Source organism: Gossypium raimondii, chromosome 13 (genome assembly GCF_025698545.1).
Source record: "Gossypium raimondii isolate GPD5lz chromosome 13, ASM2569854v1, whole genome shotgun sequence".
Classification (NCBI taxonomy): Eukaryota; Viridiplantae; Streptophyta; class Magnoliopsida; order Malvales; family Malvaceae; genus Gossypium; species Gossypium raimondii.
In genome coordinates this window covers 48,772,980-48,796,449 of record NC_068577.1, presented here as the reverse complement: position 1 = coordinate 48,796,449, position 23,470 = coordinate 48,772,980, and the positions used below count along the sequence as shown (strand labels likewise).

At 38.6% G+C, this 23,470-nt stretch overlaps 3 protein-coding genes across 3 annotated transcripts; all 3 read right to left on the bottom strand.

The window, feature by feature from the left end:
* Nucleotides 1-3,122: 3,122 nt before the first annotated feature.
* On the bottom strand, nt 3,123-6,836 carry LOC128036210 (uncharacterized). The gene is made up of 4 exons (XM_052627128.1): nt 6,420-6,836; nt 5,848-5,917; nt 5,505-5,752; nt 3,123-5,132 (listed from the first exon to the last, which is right to left on the bottom strand). The coding sequence occupies exons 1-4, from the start codon at nt 6,834-6,836 to the stop codon at nt 3,123-3,125; spliced, it is 2,745 nt and encodes a 914-aa protein (XP_052483088.1).
* Nucleotides 6,837-18,040: 11,204 nt separating this feature from the next.
* LOC128036209 (uncharacterized) lies at nt 18,041-19,031 on the bottom strand. Its single transcript, XM_052627127.1, has 2 exons — nt 18,857-19,031; nt 18,041-18,525 (listed from the first exon to the last, which is right to left on the bottom strand). Exons 1-2 carry the CDS (start codon nt 19,029-19,031, stop codon nt 18,041-18,043), a joined length of 660 nt encoding a protein of 219 aa, XP_052483087.1.
* Nucleotides 19,032-19,199: 168 nt separating this feature from the next.
* LOC128036208 (uncharacterized) lies at nt 19,200-20,786 on the bottom strand. Its single transcript, XM_052627126.1, has 2 exons — nt 20,580-20,786; nt 19,200-19,895 (listed from the first exon to the last, which is right to left on the bottom strand). Exons 1-2 carry the CDS (start codon nt 20,784-20,786, stop codon nt 19,200-19,202), a joined length of 903 nt encoding a protein of 300 aa, XP_052483086.1.
* Between the last annotated feature and the right edge of the window lie 2,684 nt (nt 20,787-23,470).

Genomic DNA, 23,470 nt, shown 5'->3' with positions numbered 1-23,470 from the left:
GAGAAGTCATGACATGAAGAGGTGAATGAGGTGCATGCATTTTATTACCATAGATTTGACATTTATGGCACTTCTTGGAATAATTGATGCAATCCCCTTCCATGGTAGACCAGTAGTACCCGAATCTCATAATCTGCCTAGCCATTGTGAACCCGCTGGCATGCGTTCCGCAGATGCCCTCATGGACTTCTTCTAGAATTTTCTTTGCTTCTACGGCGTCCACACATCTTAGCAGTACCTGATCTTTTCCCCTCTTGTACAAGATCTCCCCATCTAAGACGTAATCAATGGCTAGTCTTCTCAGAGTTTTCTTTTCATTCTTCGTTGCCTAGCCAGGATACTCACGATTTTTTACATACCGTAGTATATCTTGATACCAAGGACTATCATTGATTCCCCTTCTTCAATATTGTAACAATGAGCCGGGTCTTCATAGATACTCATTTGGATTGGTTTCATATCCCCATGTCTGTTCAGTTTGATCATGGAAGCTAAGGTAGCTAGTGCATCAGCCATCTGGTTCTCATCTCATGGGAGATAACAAAAAGTGATGTCCTCAAACTCCTTAATCAATTCGAGGACCAACTTTCGATAACTGATTAATTTGGGATCTCTCGTTTCCCATTCACCCCTGAGCTGATATATCACCAATGCTGAATCTCCATTGACCTCTAGCACTTTGATTCCTCGCTCTATAGCTGCACGAATACCCATGACGCATGCTTCATATTCTGCCATGTTATTTGTACAATCAAAATCCAATTTGCAAGTGAAAGGATAATGATCACCATTTGGGGATACCAGGACTGCCCCAATTCTATTGCCTACAGCGTTCGAGGCTTCATCAAAGTTTAGCTTCCAACTGTGACCTTCTTGGGGACTTTCTTCAGTAGCGGCTACACACATCAGGTCCTCATTTGGGAAATCAAAACTCAACTGTCAGTAGTCCTCCAGAGCTCTACTAGCTAGAAAGTCAAGAATTGCACTCCTTTCACACCTTTTGGTTCACATAGACAACATCAAATTCGACAATAAAATCGCCATCGGCCATTCTCCCATTCAAAGCAATGACTCCATCATATACTTTAACGGGTCTAACTTTGAGATCAGCAAGTCGTATGGTATAACATGTACTGCCTTAATCTTCGGGTTGTCCAAATCAAGGCACAGCATAATTTCTCAATAGGCGAATATCTCATTTCACGGTCAGTGAATTCTTGCTGAGATAATATATCGCTCTTTCTTTCCTCCCCGTTTCATCATGTTGACCTAACACACACCCCATGGAATTGTCAAATACCGTTAGATACAATATCAGAGGCCTATCCGGGTTAGGTGGTGACAGCATTGGAGTATTAGACAAATACTGCTTCACATTGTTGAAAGCTTCCTCGCATTCCTCATCCCAAGTACCAGGATTATGTTTCTTCAGAAGACGAAATATAGGGTTACATTTCTCAGTCAGTTGTGAAATGAACCTAGCGATGTAATTCAGTCTTCCTAGGAAACCTCGAACTTCTTTCTGAGTGCTAGGTGGAGGTAAATCTCGTATTGCCTTGACTTTGTCTGGGTCAATCTCGATTCCCTTTTCACTGACTACAAAGCCTAGCAACTTTCCTGACCTGGCCTCAAAAGTGCACTTCGCTGGATTAAGCTTGAGTTGGAACTTTCTCAATCTTAAGAATAACTTTCTCAAGACCCGCACATGTTCGCCCTCTGTTCTAGATTTTGCGATCATATCATCAACATAAACCTCGATTTCCCTGTGCATCATGTCATGGAACAAGGCTACCATGGCTCTTTGGTATGTCGCTCTTGCATTCTTCAATCCAAACGGCATCACTTTGTAACAAAACGTCCCCCATAACGTAATGAACGTAGTCTTCCTCATGTCTTCAGGATGCATCTTTATCTGATTGTACCCAGAAAAACCATCCATGAAGGAAAACAGTGAAAAGCCCGCAGTATTGTCTACCAATGTGTCAATGTGAGGCAATGGGAAATTATCCTTTGGACTAGCCTTGTTCAAATCCCGATAATCCACACACATTCGTACTTTTCCATCTTTCTTTAGAACTGGTACGATGTTGGCCACCCACTCAGAATACCTGACTTCTTGCAGAAACCCGGCATCAAACTGCTTTTGGACCTCCTCATTTATCTTCAACACGATATCAGGCCTCATCCTTCTGAGTTTTTGCTGCACTGGCTTGCAATCTTCTCTTATAGGGAGACGATGGACTACCATGTCGGTACTCAACCCCGGCATATCCTGGTATGACCATGCAAACACGTCCTTGAACTCTCGGAGTAATTCAATGAGGTCCTGCCTCGTCCTTGCAGAGATAATCGATCCGATCTTCACCTCTTTACCCTCCTCTAAGCTCACGACTTCTATTTATTCCCTGTGAGGTAGGATTTGTTTCTCAGCCCTTTCTACCATCTTTGACAAGTCAGGAGACAAACCACAGTTTTCGTTGTCTTCAAAATCATGCGATCCCTCTAAACACATGTTTCGTTCAAAAGGATACTCTAAATTTGTAAGAATGACATTCGCATCATTGATATCATGGGACCTGTTATAAGTATGAAAAATAATATGGATTCAGGAATTTGTTTGGTGCAATATGGTCATGAATGAAATGCAAGTGTAGTTTAAGAGAAACTTAAAATAACTGCTCTTATGGAAAGAAAGATTTGCTCCAAAAATGATTGCAAACATGAACTTTATTAAAATAACGATTTTCTGGACATGAGCCTATTTCACAAAGAAATCCTTATCACTTCTAGGCTAAAAAGCAATAAGGGTGTTCTGGACATTACTCTGAGGAAATCCTAAAAACTACAGGTATTTCTTCTGCAGTCCAGTTGTTTAGCTCCCTTTCCGACTCGTAAGGACGAATATCTGGCAAAGCTCTTCCTCGCGTCGCCTCTTCATACACGGCATGAATACTCCCTAGCTCCATGTTAATACTTCTGACCCCTAGCATTCCTTGATAGGTGAATCCTCCCGATACAAAAGTCTTGGATAGGTGAGGAAAAGTCATAGGTTCCCATTTGACTTCATCACCTGTCAAGCGAGCCCTTCTCCTCACTCGCTTCTTTTCCTACTCTATCCTCTTCTACCTAGCATCTGGCTTGTATCCTAAGCCAAAACGGTCCTGCTTTTCTTTCAACACTGGAGCCTCAACTCGGCCTTGAAGATATCTCCCCAATCCTTTTCTCGGCAAAGCTCCCTTTCCAACAGTCAACTGCAGACCCATCTCTGTGGTCCTGGATATTCTCGGCATCGGGATCTTGTTTCCCTCATGGATGAATGTTGCATTTACAAACTCCAAGGAACAGAAAGAGCATTCGATTGCATCATCGCTCGTTTCTAGATAAGGCGCATCGTTGGTCACAGATGCAATGATATCTTCTTCAGCGTCTATCGTCACAACCCTGCCTTCTGACACCAGCTTTAGTTTTTGATGTAACGATGACGGTACCGCACCTGCTGAATGAATCCATGGCCTTCCTAATAGGCAACTGTAAGAAGGCTTGATGTCCATAACTAAGAAGTCCACCTCATAAATAGTTAGGCCAATTAGCAGGGGAATGTTAATTCTTCCTATGACCCCCCTCTCAGTACCATCGAATGCTCGAACCACGTTCTGACACGACTTTATATGCGAACTATTCATAGGTAGCCTGTTGAGCGTAGATAGGGGCAATACATTTAATGCCGATCCATTGTCTACCAGAACCCCCGGTAATATACATCCTTTACACCTTGCAGTGATGTGTAAAGCTCTAGTAGATCCCATACCCCCAGGTGGTATTTTGTCATCGCTGAAAGAGATGAAGTTATCAACGCTTATATTACCGACCAGTCGATCCAACTTGTTAATAGAGATATCGTCGGCCACATAAGTTTCATTTAGCACCTTCAGTAGTGCATTCCGATGTCCCTCTGAGTTCAGGAGTAAAGCTAGCACAGATATGCGAGCTGGTTGTTTGTGCAGCTGTTCCACAACGCTATACTCGCTATGTTTTATGAATTTCAAGAACTCCCTAGCTTCCTCCTCCTTGATTGGTTCATTGACCACCGATTCAGGTTCAACCGCCTTCTTCTTCTTTCCAATCGGAGTATCTTCTCTTATTGGCTCTACTCGAGCCTTCATCTGTTCGTCATACCCTCCTTCATCATGGTCCTCCTTCCTTGGGATTGTCACATTACAATTGTAATTCCAAGGAACCCTCCTGTTATCCTTGTAAGTAAACACGGTCGGTTTTTGAATGATAACCCTTGGTGCTACTCGCGCTCTAGCCTCTCTATTCTTAGGTTGTGAGATGTTAACCTTTGGAACTCCCAATGCCAAATCTGACGTACATACATGACTTTCTTTCTGAATTCCTTCACAAAATTCCATCTCCTTATTATCTATCATACCCTGTACCACGGCTCTGAACTCCGTACACTCCTGGATTTCATGCCCCATTTCACAGTGGAACTCACAATAGTTCCTCCTCTTCTCACAGCCTTCTTCTGAAGCAATTAGCCCCCTTTTCACCATCTCTTTCCAGACCCATCTCAAAGGAGTCTTCACGTCCGCAATGTCTACCTTAATTCTCCTGTCTTCGTCCATCATATTTACCCCACCATCAGTGTGATTTGGTAATGGGTTCTCTGCCTTGGTGGCTTCATCAAATTTAACGACACCAATACCAATGAGCCTTTCAACCAACTTCTTGAAGGTCGTACAGTTTTCTATGGAGTGCCCCGTGATTCCCACATGATAGTCGTACTGTGCATTTGCGTCGTACCATTTAGGGTACGGGGGCTGTAAGGGCTTCAGATAGAAAGGGGAACCTACATGTGCGTCGAATAAGTTTCGGTATAATTCCCTGTACGACATGAGAATTGGCGTGAATTGGGGCCTCTCCGTATTTCGCCTTGTACGGACCTCCTGTCTCGACGAGCTTTGTTGATTGGCAGCCGCTTTTCCTGGCTGACTCACTGTTACTGACTTCGAGTAACCCTTGTTGTACATGCCCGCGTTGTTCTCCTCATTTTCCTTCCTTTTCGAAGTTGATCTTCTGTTACTCTCTCCAGCATCGATCTTCCCACTCCTGATGGCGTTCTCAATCATCTCGCCATTCATGACTATGTCAGGAAAGCTTTTTGTGGCACTTCCTAACATATGTGTAATGAACGGTGCCTTCAGGGTGTTAATGAACAACATGGTCATTTCCTTTTCCAAGAGCGGTGGTTGAACTTGGACCGCGACCTCCTTCCATCTCTGTGCGTACTGCCTAAAGCTTTCGCTCGGCTTCTTCTCCATGTTTTGAAGGGTGATCCTATCAGGAGCCATGTCTGTCACATGACTATATTGTTTCATGAATGCTTGCGCCAAGTCCCTCCATGAACCAATCGTAGCTCGACTCAACTGATTGTACCACTTGGATGCTGCCCCTGCAAGGCTGTCTTGGAAGCAATGTATTAATAGCTGGTCATTACTAACATATCCAGCCATTCGCCTGCAGAACATGGTGATATGAGCCTCTGGGCAAGTCGTCCCATTGTACTTCTCGAATTCAGGCATCTTAAACTTATGAGGGAGAACAAGATCTGGCACTAAACTCAGCTCTTTTGCGTCAATGCCTCGATAGCTTTCAGTAACTTCCATCGCCTTGAACTTCTCCTCAAGCCACTTGCATCTCTCTTCCAACTGTCTCGGTAACTCCTCTTTCACTCTTTCCTTCTCAACCACTTCATCAAAGTCAGGAATGGCAAGGTTAATAGGATTACTTTCGGGATTAAAACCAGGCCCAGTTTGGAGGTTCGAAACACCAGCTCGAAATTACTGAGGCATGATGGTGACAATAGATTTGCGCGGGTATTCAGCTTGAGTTCGCTAATGTGGAGGGGTGAAACCTGGAGGATAGAAAAGTTCATCATCATTTCCCTCATCGACATCTGCCATGGGGCCCTTTCCTTTGTCACCTCCCTTAGTTATCAGTCGGGTTAGCTTTGCCACTATATCCTCTTGAGATTCCCGCATCTTCTCAGACATTTCTTGCTTCATCTTGTCTAACCGCTCTTGCATTTGTAGCTGAAGCCGGTCTTGCATCTCCTTCTAGTACTGTTCAAGCTTTTCTAATCTCTGATCCATATCTCTTATCTTTGCTCGAGTGCCGTATCGGTGTTGGATTGGTTGGTTGGTTTCCAGGTTAACTGAGCAATAATTTTAATTAATTAGGATCAATTCAAAGTTTTGAATGCATATGATGCGATGCATGAGATGAATGCAATAAAGGCGTTAATTATGATTCAATTCCACTTGGAAAACTTTATTAGAAAAAAAAATCTCTTTACATAGAATAGACTACAACTACGACTTCGCCCTAATACTTAAGACCTTGATTTTTTGAAGCACCGAGGCTAACTCCCGTCCCTGGTCTGACTCCAATTCATACTTTACGCTTAACGTGTCAGCTTGTACTGCCAGAGTTTGTAAGTGATCAGCTACTTCTCGAATCTGAACCAAGGCTTGTCCCATAACACGATCCCTGCTTCTGACCTGATTCTGGAGATAGTGAAGCTGTTCGCTTTGATAATCTTTGTTTGCCTCCAAATACTCAATCCTGGCTTCACAGTTCTGCAATGCCACCTCTAGCTCTTCTATAGTTTTCTTCATTTGCTCGATTCTACTTAAACTTGCTTGCAGTTCCACCACTGAATTACGATTTCGGTATTGATGAACAATCTTCTCAAGTTTGGCCACTCTAGCCCTTAGTTTATCCCTTTCATCTTGATTTTCTAACAAACTCTTCTCAAGCGATCTATTTTGCATCTGGGCTTCTTGGAATCTTTCTTCCCATCTGCCAGCCTTGACTTTTTCTTCTTGAACCTCTTGACGCCACTGCTCTGAGGTTTTTCCCAACCAAATAGCTTCATCGATGACGTAGTCTCTTATAATCCGCCTTCAAGTCGCTCAAATCTTCCTCGACTTTGCGCTTCCCTTTTCTCAGGCCTTCGGTTTCCTGCATTTGAACATCTATGTCCAACTTTAAATTCACCTTTTTCTCCTCCATTTTCTCTATTTTCTTCTCTAATTCTGCATTCCTTCTTTCGAGGTCTTGCTTTATGATTTCCAGCTCAGAAGGGACGACGCGCAAATGCTCCTCTATCGACTGACTATTTTCTGAACTTAGCCCGGGAATATTGTCATTAATCCTCCTAACACGCCATTCGTTATATTCAGAAGTTGTCATTGGACCCACGGCTAATCTCTTCATTCAGCGAGTCTGATTCCACGCATTGGCCATCTCACGAGCCTTCCTTTTGTAGCCATCATCCTTATATGAGAATTCACACTCAGCTAGTCCTTGAGTGGCAGGCACAAACTGTCTTGACCTGTACTGTCTTAACACTAGCAATGGGGCATAACCAACAGCTCCCCAAATCCCAAGCAACGGAACCCAAATAAATCGCCACACCTATATAGGATCTCATCCGAAGCAACCACGAGCTCTCCACTCAATATCTTCTTCTTGCAGATTCTGAAAGATTGCCATCCATTTCTCCTCTGTAATATCATCTCTCCTTGATGTAGCCACTATCTCTTTCAACGGTGAATAACTTTCAGAGAAAACCTGATATGAAACCTTATCAACCTTCCAAAAGTGGCTATGGAACCACCCAAGTAATAGATGCGCACAGCCAATAAATCTGCCCTCTCTCGTTCTTCGGCATGCATTTAATGACCTAAAGGTTTCTGCCAAAATCACCGGAACTGGCACAACTCCCTTGTCAAGCCGATCGAATAAATCAGTGACCGCCTCGTCAACATGTCTCAAAATCTTAGGAAACAAGATTAGACCATATATACTTAGAGCAAAGACGTCTACTTTCTTCCTCGCATCTGGGTGTGCTAAAATGAGGTCCTTCAAGCTTTTCCAAGGAATACACCTACTATCCCCTTTTTGCTTAATCCGAGCTGTAACCCACTGCTCACTTATCCCTGTTATACTCATCAACTTCCTCAAGAAGGTTGGTACATTCACCGCTTTCGAATAAATTCTATCCACCTGAACCTTCGAACACCGAAGTAAAGCCGTGTACTCCTCTATTGTAGGCACCAGGTCAACCTTTCCGAATGTGAAGCAACTGTAGGCCGGATTCCAAAACTGGGCAAGAGTTCGAAACGGACACTTGTCTACCTTCATGTCAAGAAAAAAGGTAAATCCCCATAAATTGAATAGAATAGCTGACTAACCTCATTATCCCATTGATCCCAAATCTCCTTCAACTCCTACAAGTTGTTCTGAGCTACGCTAACACGAGTGAAGTCCCATAACTCTGATACGTATCTCACGGCCAAACTATCACCTTTTTCATGTTGTATCTTCTCAGACCAAGTCCGGACAGCCGCATTATCTTCCACTCTATCAAGAAACCCATTTCCCATGATAAACTTTCTATATGGCAACCGAATATGAACCAACGCCTTTATAATGAAATGTCATGCAATTATGATGTCATGCAATCAAAACAAAAGAAACCCAAGTCAGTATCACATATAAAAATATAATCCAATATAAAATAACAAGAACACTTATTTAGGAATCTACTAGGGTTCGGTATAGTTCTACCTAGGGCAAGTTCCTAAAGCTCACTATATGAGGTTTAGTTTCTAGAGTAAGGGTACCCGAACCAGCAGATTCCTCGATCCTCACCCATTATAGGCTCATACAGATCGAGTTCAGTTCAGGGGGACACATTTCCCTATGGCTGCACGGAGATGAAAATCTCACGAAGACATAGGTACGGATGTATCCCGGAAGCGGTCCACTATCCTGCACGGAGGTGAAAACCTCACGAAGGACTAGTTTCTCACTTCCACTTAAGGGTAAAATGCAAAATGCAAATGCAAAGTTGCCAAAGTTCCATGATAAAATATCAATGAGTGCAAAGGGAAAATTTTTAAAAACTTTTTGATTTTCGACACAAAAACAAATATGATCAGTTTATGGCTCGACTCTCTATGTCCCCAGTGGAGTCGCCAAACTGTCGAAACCGCTTTTTGAAAACAAAAACTTTGGTTGTCGACTTAAAAAACAAAAACTGGAGTCGCCACCGATCCTTTATTAAGGTGTGATCGGCCCACCTTAAAAATAATTTTAGTCTGCGAAATTTGAGAAAACAGGTTCGGAGTCGATTCACATACGAGGAAGGATTAGCACCTCAGAACGCCCAAAATTGGTACCAAATTGATTTTTTAATGCCTTGGTGTCGAAAATTTGAAAAGATTTTAAAAGGAAACTTTTATTTCATGAATGGATTAAAATAAAAGACATTCAGATTCCAAAGAAATAAAACACCACACCCAAAGAGTTAGGGCACAATGTTTTAAATCTTCAAAATACCCGAATATTGCCTTTTGCTTTTGAAAATTCTTATTTCGAGAAGAAAATGTCATGACCAGAAGTTAGGACCCAACATTTTGAATTCGAGAATAAGTTTTATTTAAAATCAATTTATTGCAAAACAAATATTTGGCTTTCTAAACTCATCGAAAAATAACCGCGATCCAGTAAGTTAGGACACGATCTTTCACGAGAATCATGAATGCCAAACATTTTGGAATTTTTTTAAAAAAATAGGATGATTAAATACTTTGAGAAAATCAAAAAAGATATTTTTAAAGGGTGCTAAAAAAGGGTTAAGGTATAACATGAAACGAGTACTCTAATTTCAAACATATATGAATGATTATTTAAAAAATATAGACAAGTAGGTATAATATACAAATAAATTTACAAATATGTGTACACATATATTTAATGCATACGTATAAAGATACACATAAAAGGTGAAATGAATATATTGATCAAAATATGATAAAATGTATGTATGCATTTGAAAATCGTGAAAATAAAATATGTACATGTGAATCAAAAAACATAAAATTCCATATATATATATATTTTTAAAAAAATGCAAGTATGTATAAAATATAAGCATGTGAAGGAAAAATAAAAACTATAAAAAGAAATTTTAAAATGTACAAACGAAATATATGCATACATGCATAAAGGCTCAAAATATATAAAATATGCACGTAGATTATACCTAAATATGCGTATGTATGAATGAAATAATAATATTAATAATGTTAATAATAATAACAATGACACAAAAATAAAATAAAATAATGGTATAGCATAACTATGATAGAAAAAAAACCAAAATGGATTAAGTTGAATTAAAAACGAAAAATGGGGCAGATTTAGAATAAATGTAAAAAGAAAGGACCTAATTGAATGCGCGCGTGACAACGGAGGACCAAAAGGGAAATTATCCCGTCCTTCCAAAACGCAGCGCAACAGGGGACCCAATCGAAACAAAAGTAAAATATGCAGCCCAATTTTTAAAACAATGAAAAAGGACTTAATTGAAACGCGTTGTAAGAGGGAGGGGTCAAATGCACAAATAACCCATATGACGTCAGAACGCGCGGATCCTCCCCTCCGGGTCGGGTCACCGCGCGGGTCACACTTGACCAAAACGACGCCGTTTTGAATGTTGTTTAAAACGAAAATTTTCCTTCCAAAAATCCATTTGAAATCGAATGGAAAAAAAAAAAAACTTGACGCTCGCTAGGTTCAATCCTAGCGTCCTTGCACCGCCACTCAATCGGCCCCCTCACCAAACTCCGATCACGACAGAGATGGCGGTGGCACGGCGTTTTTAGGTATGTTTTCCTCCCTTTTTGTTATTTCAAATGAAATAAAATGAAAATAAAGAAAAAAAATGTAAAAACGATAAACACTTTTAACAAAAAAAAGAAATCACCTTTAAAACAAAACAAGTTTTTTTCTGCTTTTATTCCCGACTCTCTCCGTCCAAAAAATCCGTCCTTTTTACAGATAAAAGTCGGCCTTTTATAGCCTGAAAACCTATTTGTTTTACACTATATTTTCGCTAATGGACTCTCTGAATCCGTGTTTGCAAAAGTGGAGAGTGGAGGCCAAACGTCAGAGGCTGCAGGAGGTCATTGCACTGGGCATGGGCTTCTTGAGGCTTCTGGCAACAAGAGAGGCTCTAGGGTTTCAGCTTTCAACATTTTTGGTGTATTGGGCTTGAACGGCCCATTTTTGTTTTGTAAATGGTCTGGGCCAATTGGGCCTTATTACAATTATGATATATTTTAGTCTTTTATTTAAAAAATAAAAAATTATGAATATAAAAAACAAATAGACTTTATTATATTATTTATAAATATATGATTTGTACATGCAGTGGAAATAGTAGACCAAGAAAGAAGCTAACAACATTTGTTTTGTGGTTACTTGAATTTATATGCTATTCATGGGGTCCACTGTTTCATTTTCTTTCTTGAATTGTGCACTCATCATTCACTCACCCACCCCTTGAACCGCATTTTTCATTTGAGTTCCAAAATGGCCTTTTTAAAATTTATAACGAACTTCTCTTTTAATAAGGAAATAAAACATATTTCCTTTTTTTTCCTCCAAATATATTATTTCTCATATTTTTTTCATAACAATACATTAAATAAGGTTTTTTTTATAAAAAAACCTAAAATTTTGATTAATTACAAAATTATCTACTTTTTTATTATGTACGTAAATGACCTAAATTAAATAATGAAAGTTAGTGGAGTCAAAGAAATTGGTGCCACCAACATGCCACATTAGCTATTACAATAAAAAAATCAATTATTTTGATGAAGTCATAGAGAACGACGCCACCTATATAAACATTAGGGAAATATTGATATTTCTCAATAATTGGGGGGGGGCTAAAAAATAAATAATGGTGGTGGAGTCATAGAGAATGGCACCACCACTTTAATGTGGTAGGGCTTTTTTTTGTTTTTTATTTAAAAATAAAAAATGATATTTTATTTAGTGGAGTTATAAAAAAATGGTGCCACTAGTGTAATATGTCAACTTTTTTTAAATGATTTTTTTAAATTTAAATTTAAATTTAAATTTGATATTTTATTTAGTGGAGCCATATAGAATGGCGACACTAGTGTCAGAAATTTTTTTTATTATTTTTAGTGTAAAAGTGAAATTATTATTTTATCAGGTGATACCATAGGGAATAACGCCACCACCTTCTACAAATTTTTTTCACAATTTCCTTTTAAATATTTTTTTAATAATAAAAATTAAAAAAATATGACGATGCCATTGAGATTGGTGTGACCGCCATAAAAATATTTTTTTTATTTTGGTGGAATCATTCTCTTTGACATAACCACATTGGTGGTAATACATATATGGATCTTGTTAGCATTCTTATGGGTGTGCAAAATTCGGGTAAAACTGAAAAATTTTGGTGAACCGAATTCGGTTAATCGGTCGGTTAACCGAATTTTTTCGGTCGGGGGTCAGTTAAGAATTTTTTAAATTTTCAGTTAACGGTTAAATTGGTTCGAAACCGGTCGGTTAACCGAATTTTTTCGATTTAACCGAATTTTGCAGGTTAATGGGCCTTAAATTAAACCCAGCCGGCCAGCCCAATTTATTTTCTCTCCTCCAGGCTCCAAGCCCAAGAACCAAACCTTTTTAAGAGCACTGAGCAGGTACTAGTAATAGCAACACAAAGTCACAAATCGGCCATCGGGTTCTCATTTCTCAATCTCAATCTCAGATTTTCAGTCGAATCGGGAAAATCCACCATTTTTGTTGACCATTTCTCTTCCAGTACACCAATACCCAGAGGCCAGGTTTGCTTTCTTCTAATTTCCCTTTTTTTTTTCCAATTTCTTCAATGGCAGATATATTTTTAATTTTAGGGTTTTGTTTTGTTTAGTTCGTCTACCTTGCCGACAACTCCCTTTATCCCTCCCTAAAAATTCAAGTAGTAATGACCAAAACATGCTGGTAACTACGTATGAAGTTCGATTTTATACGGTTTTACCATCGAAAGAGGCAATGGTTTTTGAGTTTTTAGCAAAAAATTCTAATCAATGGTGTATCATGGAGAGTGATACAGTAATTGTAGCGACCTAAAAATTGGGCACGGGCGCTAGTCGGAGTAATTGTTGCAAATTTGAAAACAGAATCTCGATTTTATTTTAAAAAGGAGTCGCCATTGATCTTTTTTTTCTAGGTGTGATCGGACACCTAATAAATTCTCTTTTTTAAAGGAAAATTTATTTTTCAAATTTTCTAAAAAAAAAAGTCAATTTTAGGTCCACGTCAAATTCCAGAGAAAATTAGGGTTCGGGAGTCCGTTACGCGTGAGGAAGGTATTAGCACCCTCGCGACGCCCAAAATTGGTATCTTGTTAAACGCGCGTTGTCTTAATTTTCAAAAATACAAGTTCAATTTAATATTTAATCATGATCTAATTGAAACACGATATTTTTTTTTAAAAAACCGTGAATTTATTGAAACACGAAAATTTTTGAAAACACGAGAAATTTTGAAACACGAAAATTTTGATAAATTACATGTTATCGTGTTATATACATTTTAAAATAAAAAAATTTGGTAATTTAAAATAACTACAAAAATAAATATTTTATTTTAAAACCGAGAATTTTTTTATTTTTCATTTTAGAAGGGTGTATCGTATTTAACACGAACCGATGATTTTCACCCAACATAGTGATGAAATCAATGAATTAGTGTCAAATCGATTAGTTGCCTTATTTATTAAAATTATTTAAAATAAAATTAAAAACATAAATACAAAACATTAAAATGCCTAAAAAAAACATACCAACAATATTAAAAATATCATTCAAATACACGAATTAAATTAAAAATAAGTAAAAAAGAAATTACCAAAAAGCTCAAAAATACGAGCTTGATCGAAAGGGCTACACGACTCGAGCTCCTCCTTTTTTTCCTTTTTCTTTTTTCTCTTTCTTTTTTTCTCTTTTTTCTTTTTTTCTTTTCTTTTTTTTCTTTGTCATCATTGTTGAAATTGTTGGGTTACTGGTTTGAATACACCTTCTTTGGTCATCTTCTTTGACAGTGGTTGTTGGTTTGGGGCTTCTTGTTGAAATTTCTTGGAGATGGGCCCGCTTCTTCCTTTTTTTCCGCTTTTTTTTTTTTTTTGCTTAATTTTTTTGGGAAATTTCTTCTTTGGGTTTCTTGGGTCATGGTCGACCGTGTCGGTCGGGTCGACCTGATTGTGTTAAAAATCTTTTTTTTCTTTTTCTTTCCTTCCTTCTTCCTCTTCTTTTTCCTCCTCCTTCCTCTTCACGCCTTAGTTGCATCGCCGCCACTTGTCGCCGTTCGTACCGCCACCGTCGGAACTCCCTCTTTTCTCATTCTCATTCTCTTTCCCCCTCTTTTCTTTTTTTTTTGAAATGCTCTCTCTTTTTTGATTTTTTTTCTTGGAAATTTTTTGCTTCGTCGGGGGGTGTTCCGATTTTTGGGGTTAAAACCCCTTTTTATAGATGTTTTTCCTCTTCTTTTTGCAGGGAGCAGGTGGCTAGGGAGGAGGAAGGCCATGCCCTAGGCCGTGGCCTAAAATCGGGAGTAGGTCAAGAATCGCGTTTGGTCGCTAGAAGGACCAGATTGCAAACGTAGCAACACTTCTGAGGCCAAAACATAATTTCGAGAAAATTTAGGGGTCATAATGTAATTTCAAAAAGTTTATGGGTCAAAATGTAATTTCAAAAAAGTTTAGGGGTCAAAATATAATTTTAGGAAAATTTAAGGGTCAAAATGTAATTTCAAAAAGTTTAGGGGCCAAAATGTAATTTTATATTTTTTGTATTTTTTTGTATTTTTTTAAAAAAAACACGAAATCGAGCCGGACAAAATTCAGTGATTACAACTGCCCCTATTTGCTCATCGCTGCGAAACAGAGATAGAGCAAAGACTTAAAAGCACTGAATTTTGTTCGACTATTCAAAAATTTTCTTTTTATTTGAAAAACAGAAATTGAAAATACCTTGGCGTGTGACCCGAGGTTTAACTCACCTTTAGCATTATGAGTTGATTTTTGAAAAACATAAATTTAAAAGATACCTCGGTATGTGACCCGAGGCTCAACTCACCTCTTGCATTATAAGTTGATTTTAAAAAACAGAAATTTAAAAGAAATACCTCAGCATGTGTCCGAGGCTTAACTCACCTCTCGCAATATGAGTTGATTTGAAAAAAAACAGAAATTTAAAAGAAATACCTCGACATGTGTCCGAGGCTCAACTCACCTCTCGCAATATGAGTTGATTTTTTTTATGAAAAACATAAATTTAAAAGAAATACATCGGCATGTGTCCGAGGCTCAACTCACCTCTCGCAATATGAGTTGATTTTTTTTATGAAAAACAGAAATTTAAAAGAAATATCTCGGCATGTGTCTGAGGCTCAACTCACCTCTAGCAATATGAGTTGATTTTTGAAAAACAAAAATTTAAAAGAAATACCTCAGCATGTGTCCGAGGCTCAACTCACCTCTCGCAATATGAGTTGATTTTTGAAAAAACAGAAATTGAAAAGAAATACCTCGGCATGACCCGAGGCTCAACACTTCTGAGGCCAAAACATAATTTCGAGAAAATTTAGGGGTCATAATGTAATTTTAAAAAGTTTATGGGTCAAAATGTAATTTCAAAAAAGTTTAGGGGTCAAAATATAATTTTAGGAAAATTTAAGGGTCAAAATGTAATTTCAAAAAGTTTAGGGGCCAAAATGTAATTTTTTATTTTTTGTATTTTTTGAATTTTTTTAAAAAAACACGAAATCGAGCCGGACAAAATTTAGTGATTACAGCTGCTTCTCTTTGCTCATCGTTGCGAAACAGGGATAGAGCAAAGACTTAAAAGCACTTAATTTTGTTTGACTATTCAAAAATTTTCTTTTTATTTGAAAAACAAAAATTGAAAATACCTTGGCGTGTGGCCCGAGGCTCAACTCACCTTTAGCATTATGATTTGATTTTTGAAAAACATAAATTTAAAAGATACCTCGGTATGTGACCCGAGGCTCAACTCACCTCTCGCATTATAAGTTGATTTTAAAAAACAGAAATTTAAAAGAAATACCTCGGCATGTGTCCGAGGCTCAACTCACCTCTCGCAATCTGAGTTGATTTAAAAAAAACAGAAATTTAAAAGAAATACCTCGACATGTGTCTCAGGCTCAACTCACCTCTCGCAATATGAGTTGATTTTTTTTTATGAAAAACAGAAATTTAAAAGAAATACCTCGGCATGTGTCCGAGGCTCAACTCACCTCTCGCAATATGATTTGATTTTTTTTTTATGAAAAACAGAAATTTAAAAGAAATACCTCGGCATGTGTCCGAGGCTCAACTCACCTCTAGCAATATGAGTTGATTTTTGAAAAACAAAAATTTAAAAGAAATGCATCGGCATGTGTCCGAGGCTCAACTCACCTCTCGCAATATGAGTTGATTTTTGAAAAAATAGAAATTGAAAAGAAATACCTCAGCATGACCCGAGGCTCAACTCACCTCTCGTAATATGAGTTGATTTTTAAAAAACAGAAATTGAAAATAAATACCTCGGCATGACCCGAGGCTCAACTCACCTCTCGCAATATGAGTTAATTTTTGAAAAATAGAAATATAAAAGAAATACCTTGGCATGTGACCGAGGCTCAACTCACTTCTCGCAATATGAGTTGATTTTTGAAAAACAGAAATTTAAAAGAAATACCTCAGTATGACCCGAGGCTCAACTCACCTCTCGTATTATGAGTTGATTTTAAAAAAATAAAAATTTAAAAGAAATACCTCAGCATGTGTCCGAGGCTCAACTCACATCTCGCAATATGAGTTGATTTTTGAAAAACAGAAATATAGAAGAAATACCTCAGCATGCGACCGAGGCTCAACTCACTTCTCGCAATATGAGTTGATTTTTGAAAAACCAAAATTTAAAAGAAATATCTCAGCATGACCCGAGGCTCAACTCACCTCTCGCATTATGAGTTGATTTAAAAAAAAACAGAAATTGAAAAATATTTCTTAAAAGAAATAAGGTCAAAAAACATCAGGTGAAACTAAAAGCCTTCTTCTTCATTGATTCTGTGCAGTGTTCTCCCAGTATTCCTTCCTCTACTGGTATACATGTATATGTCATGTATGATGTTATTATGATATGCACATGTTTGTCCTAAATGCTTTCTTGTCTACATGATCATGCCATGCACCCTGGGCTGTTTGTCACATGCCCCACTTTTGATTTTCGTAAGGGTCCGCATTCATCTCCTCAATTCTTGACTTTTCTCTCCAGTTTTGTACTCATCCTCAAGTTCTGTGAGTAATCTACATCTTCGTATACCACCTTCCTGCCCCATTGTTGAACTTTTTTCTTGCTTCGGGGTCCTTGTATTTATCAAATTCTCATCCAAGTAATGATCAACATTCCTTTTGTTTAGAGTATGCCATCTTACTATTTATCATTTAAATGAATCAAACACGAGATGCATGAAAAATGACAAAGTAGGCATGAAAGAAAGACCTCACATTCATTTTTTTCAAAAGCAACAGGCAAAAAGTTGACAAGGAAAGTTTAACAAATGAATCGTCATAAAGAAAAGAAAGTGAATTCAATGGCCAGAAATGCTTTAGATATCCAATGCATGAACTTCTCTGCATTTCTTCATCCTGGATCCTTTCGAGCACGGCTTCTTGTGTAGAAGATTTCGAACTTCTGAGAATGCTTCAAATATTGCGACTTCGTCATTCAAGTCACTTTGCTCTTTTAAGCCTGAGCCCACCTTATTAGGACTCCCTTTTGGGTTTTCATCCTAATCCTTTTTGTTTATCAAGACGCCCTTTTCGGGTTTTCATCTTGATTGTTCTTTTTATTTTATTTTTTTTATTTTTTGTTTTTTTGTTTTTGTTTTGTTTTTTTTTAGGCATAATATTTCTTCACAGCATCTGAGTTCACTGGATTAGGTAATTCTTTCCCGTCCATCTTAGTGAGAATTAGAGCCCCTCCTGAGAATGCCTTTTTTACAACGTATGGCCCTTCCCAATTTGGTGACCATTTTCCTCGAAAGTCCTTTTGTATCGGGAGGATCTTTCTTAAAACAAGCTCCCCTTCACGAAATTCTCTTGGCCGCACCTTTTATCATGGGCCGTGATCATTCTCTTCTGGTACATCTGTCCATGACAAATTGCCTTCAAGCGTTTCCCTTCAATAAGGTTTAGTTGATCATATCGAGCTCGAACCCACTCTGATTCTTCTAGTTTTGATTCCATCAAGACACGTAGGGATGGGATCTCCACTTCGATGGGCAGAACAGCTTCCATTCCGTAGATTAGAGAAAAAGGAGTTGCCCCCGTAGATGTTCGCACAAAGGTGCGGTATGCGTACAAAGTAAATGGTAGCTTCTCGTGCCAGTCCTTATATGTCTCAGTCATCTTCCTGAGAATCCTCTTAATGTTCTTATTAGCCGCTTCTACTGCTCCGTTCATCTTCGGGCGATAGGGCGGAGAATTATGATGCTTTATTTGAAATTGCTCACATACTTCTTTCATCATCTTGTTGCTCAAATTCAAAGCATTATCTGAAATGATTCTCTTAGGCAAACCATATCGACATATGATCTCCTGTTTTTAGGAACCTGCAGACTGTGGTCTTCGTCACATTAGCAAACGAACTAGCTTCTACCCATTTTGTGAAGTAATCTATAACCACAAAGATGAACCGGTGTCCATTAGAAGCCTTTGGGGAAATCGACCCTATGACATCCATGCCCCACATAGAAAAAGGCCACGGAGAAGTTATGACATGAAGGGGCGAATGAGCTACATGAATTTTATCACTGTAAATTTGACACTTGTGGCATTTTCGTGCGTAGCTAATGCAATCCCTTTCCATCGTCAGCCAAAAATAACCAAGTTTCATAATCTGCCGAGCCATAGTAAACCCATTGGCATGCGTTCCACAAATTTCTTCGTGGATATCTTCAAGTATTCTTCTAGCTTTAACAGCGTCTACGCATCTCAGGAGCATTTGATCCTTTCCTCTTTTGTATAGGATATCCCCGTCAAGAACAAACCTAGCCGCCATTCTCCTGATTGTTCTCTTGTCATTCTCATTTGCTTACTCAGGATACCTCTGATTCTTAATGAATTCCAAGATGTCATGAAACCACGGTCGTCCCTCTGACTCTTTCTCAATGCTAAAATAGTGTACGGGGACCTCATATATGCTCATTTGGAGAGGCATTATTTCTGTTTATTTGTTTGCTTTGAACATTGAAGCCAAGGTGGCCAGCGTGTCAGCCAATTGGTTCTCCTCTCGTGGAAAGTAGTTAAAAGTCACTTCTTTGAATTCTTTGACCAATTTCGCAATGAGATCGTGAAACCTGACTAATTTTGGATCTCTCACTTCCCAATCTCCACGAATTTGATAAATGACTAATGCTGAGTCCTCGTGTACCTCTAAAATTTCAATTTTCCTCCTGATAGCTGCACGGAGTCCCAAGATGCAAGCCTCATACTCTACTATATTATTGGTACAGAAGAAATTCAATCTGGCAGTAAGCGGGTAATGGTCCCCTTTAGGTGACACTAAGACTGCTCCGATCCCACGCCCCAATGCATTTGATGCACCATCAAAGCTCATCTTCCATGACTTCTCTTTTGATGACTCGCCCTCTTTTTCTGAAATGCACATCAAACATTCATCTGGGAAATCAAATCTCAAAGGCTCGTATTCCTCTGTTGTTCGAATTGCCAAGAAGTCAGATATTACACTTCCCTTTATCGACTTTTGGCTCACATATATAATGTCATACTCAGTCAATAGGATCTGCCATCGTGTCATTCTCCCTGAGAGTGCAGGTGACTCCATCATGTACTTTATTGGGTCCAGTTTCAAAATTAACCATGTCGTATGATACAACATGTATTGTCTGAGCCTTCGAACCGTCTAAATTAATGCACAACAAAATTTTTCAATTGAAGGGTATTTCGCTTCATACCCTGTGAACTTCTTGCTGAGGTAGTAAATTGCCTTTTCTCTTTTCCCCGACTCATCATGTTGTCCCAAAACGCAACCCATTGAGTTTTCAAACACGGCCAGGTACAATATTAATGGTTTTCCAGGGGTCGGCGGTACTAGTACCGGAGGATTAGATAGATACTGTTTTATCTTATCGAAGGCCACTTGGCACTCCTCGTTCCATTCTCCCGGGTTATGTTTTTTAAGGAGTCGAAAAATTGGGTCGCACTGATTGGTAAGTTGAGCAATGAATCGAGCAATGTAATTCAACCTTCCTAAAATCCTCGACTTCTTTACGTAAAAGGGGAGGCAGTTCTTGTATAACTTTTATCTTGTCTGGATCAACCTCGATACCTCTCTCACTGACAATGAAACCTAGCAATTTTCCAGATGTAGCCCCAAACGTACATTTGGCCGGGTTAAGCTTCAACTAGAACTTTCTTAGCCTTTTGAACAGCTTCTTGAGATTCCCAACATGCTCTTTTTCTTCTTGAGATTTGGCAATCATATCATCGACATAAACTTCTATTTCTTTGTGCATCATATCATGGAATAACGTCACCATAGCTCTCTGATATGTTGCCCCAGCATTCTTTAGTCCAACGGCATTACCTTATAGCAAAAGCTTCCCCACATTGTTATGAATGTAGTTGTCTCCGTGTCCTCGGGAACCATCTTTATCTGATTATAACCTGAGAAGCCATCCATGAAAGAAAACTGAGAATGCTTTGCCGTATTATCCACCAAAGTGTCGATGTGTGGTAAAGGAAAGTTATCCTTAGGGCTTGCTTGATTCAGATCATGATAATCCACGCACATTCGCACCTTGCCATCTTTCTTCGGCACTGGGACTATATTAGCTACCCATTCTGGATACTTGGAGACTTGTAGGAAGCCACCGTCAAATTATTTCTTGACTTCTTCTTTTATCTTTAACAGCATTTCGGGTCTCATCTTTCTTAATTTCTGCTGAACGGGCTTGCATTCTGGTTTCAGTGGGAGCTTATGGACCACAATATCTGTGTTCAACCCTGGCATATCCTGATAAGACCAGGCAAACACATCCTTGTACTCATGGAGTAAGGCGATCAAATTCCGCCTGGTGTTTTCTGAAATGAAAGTCTCAATCTTCACTTCTTGTTTCTTTTCTTCATTCCCCAAGTTCACTACCTCAACAGATTCTTGATGGGGTAGGATCTGTTTCTCTTCTTTTTCTACCATTCTCAGTAAGTCTGGAGAAGAGACACAATCTTCAACATTTTCGTCAGCTTCAAATTTTCCTAAACAAACAGCATTCTCAAAATTGATTTCAGGATTCATAACGGGATTATTCATGCCATTGATATCTGAGCACCTGAAAGGTGAATGGAAAAAAGCTATAGAAGAGCATTGAGGTATTGGAATCAACACACAATGATATGGGATGATATGAGACATATGCCGGAAAAGGATATGAATAGAAGGAGTAGTTGCGAAGTTAATGGAAATGAAAAGAACATGCCAATATAAAACAAAATGCATCTTCATTAATGTTCATTGAAATGATAAAGAGCAAACATAAGCTCTTACAAAAGGAATCTCACTATTTAGGGACACAAAAAATAGAGAATTAACATTGAGCATTATTCTAGAGAGGACTTAGAAACTACAAGAAGGTCCACAGCAGTCCAATTGTTCAAAAAATATCTTGGGGGACAGGGGTGTATCATTGAAACATCCTTAATTGCATCACTCTCGTTGAGTTCAGCATCCATAGCTCTACCTCTTAGATGAGTTCTATAAGAATGACGTGATTCCAGACTTGTAGTGTCGCATCTGTGGATTATGCGGTCTTAGCCTTTGTGAATGGTAAGGGTGATATGTACATGCAATGAATGAATGAATGAATGACTAATGAATGTTAGCCATGCATGAATATGAAAAAAAATGGTGTTGATTTCAAGATAGTCCCATATTTTGGCGTGTCGTTTATCAAAAGAGTCCATTACAAGATATTTTGCCAATAAAGATGCCCCTAGTGCCTGAGTCTCATTGTTTCCAGATCCTAGTCAAATCTTCAGGGTTATTCTGACGAGCATTCGAAGTCACCTTCCCGGAAAGATTAGAGATATATCTTTCCTTTAAACTGTCTCTTTTGCTTTCTAGGTCTTCAAAAACCAGTCTCTAACTACGGCATTCTTCTCGGTTACTTGTGTAATTGACTCCTCTATCAGAAACCCGTTTTTTGGCAACCAATCTCTAATCAACACCTTCCTAATGAGATGCCTATGATGCATGATGATAAATAGAATAAAGAACGGATAACCTCGGTTAGTGATTACAATAGATATAAACAGAGGAAAAAAGAAAAGTAAAAACTATGGAAAGTTTAACAAATTAAGCTATTCAATCATGCAATTTGGTGGAACAAACCCACACGCTTTTATTTTTATTTGATTTTATATTTTTTTTGGCCTCAACATGCTTTACAAAAACCTACCCCACATGTCTTCAGACATTCTATCCGACCCAATTTATTAAACATACCCGATTCATTTACAGATAAGGGTGAATGTAAAAGAAATAAAAGGTAAGAGGCGCTTCTCCCGTGTACTTATTTTGGTGATTATTCAACGGACGGAGGTTCGGCATGGCTCTAATTGGGTGGCTCGTACGGTTTACTATATGTGGTTTCGGTTCTAGATAGGTACTCGAATTGTCCATACTGTCACCTACTAAGGTTAGTACGGAGCCTTGGTCACCACCCATCACAGGCTCACGAGCTCAATTCGAGGGATTACATTTACTTATGCCTATGCAGAGGGACGAGTTACTCACGAAAGCATAAGTCATATGTAACCCGGAAGTATTTCACTAGCCTGTGAGGAGGGACGAGTTAACTCACGAAGGCGTAGCGTTTACTTCCACTTAAACAGACGGAGACCGGGTAGAGAGCTCATGTTATACAAGAATGCAAGTGCACGGTGTGTGGGGAGAAACTCACAAACCTTTTTTTTTTTATTTTTCTAAAAAAATCAAACTAAAAAAAATCGTAAAACTTAGAGCTGAAAAAAAAACAGAAAAATAAAACAAGTTAGAAAAATATTAATTTAAAACCGAATGCAGATGCATGGCTTTTCAAAAATAAATTCAAGGATCATGATTAAAAATTAATTTGCACAAAGAATTTTAAAATTTTTGACAACACGCGTTTAACATCAGACTCGACTCTCAAAAAAAAGTCCCCAGCGGAGTCCCATCTGTAGCGACCTAAAAATTGGGCACGGGCGCTAGTCGGAGTAATTGTTGCAAATTTGAAAACAGAATCTCGATTTTATTTTAAAAAGGAGTCGCCACCGATCTTTTTTTCTAGGTGTGATCAGACACCTAATAAATTCTCTTTTTTAAAGGAAAAATTATTTTTCAAATTTTCTAAAAAAAAGTCAATTTTAGGTCCACGTCAAATTCCAGAGAAAATTAGGGTTCGGGAGTCAGTTACGCGCGAGGAAGGTATTAGCACCCTC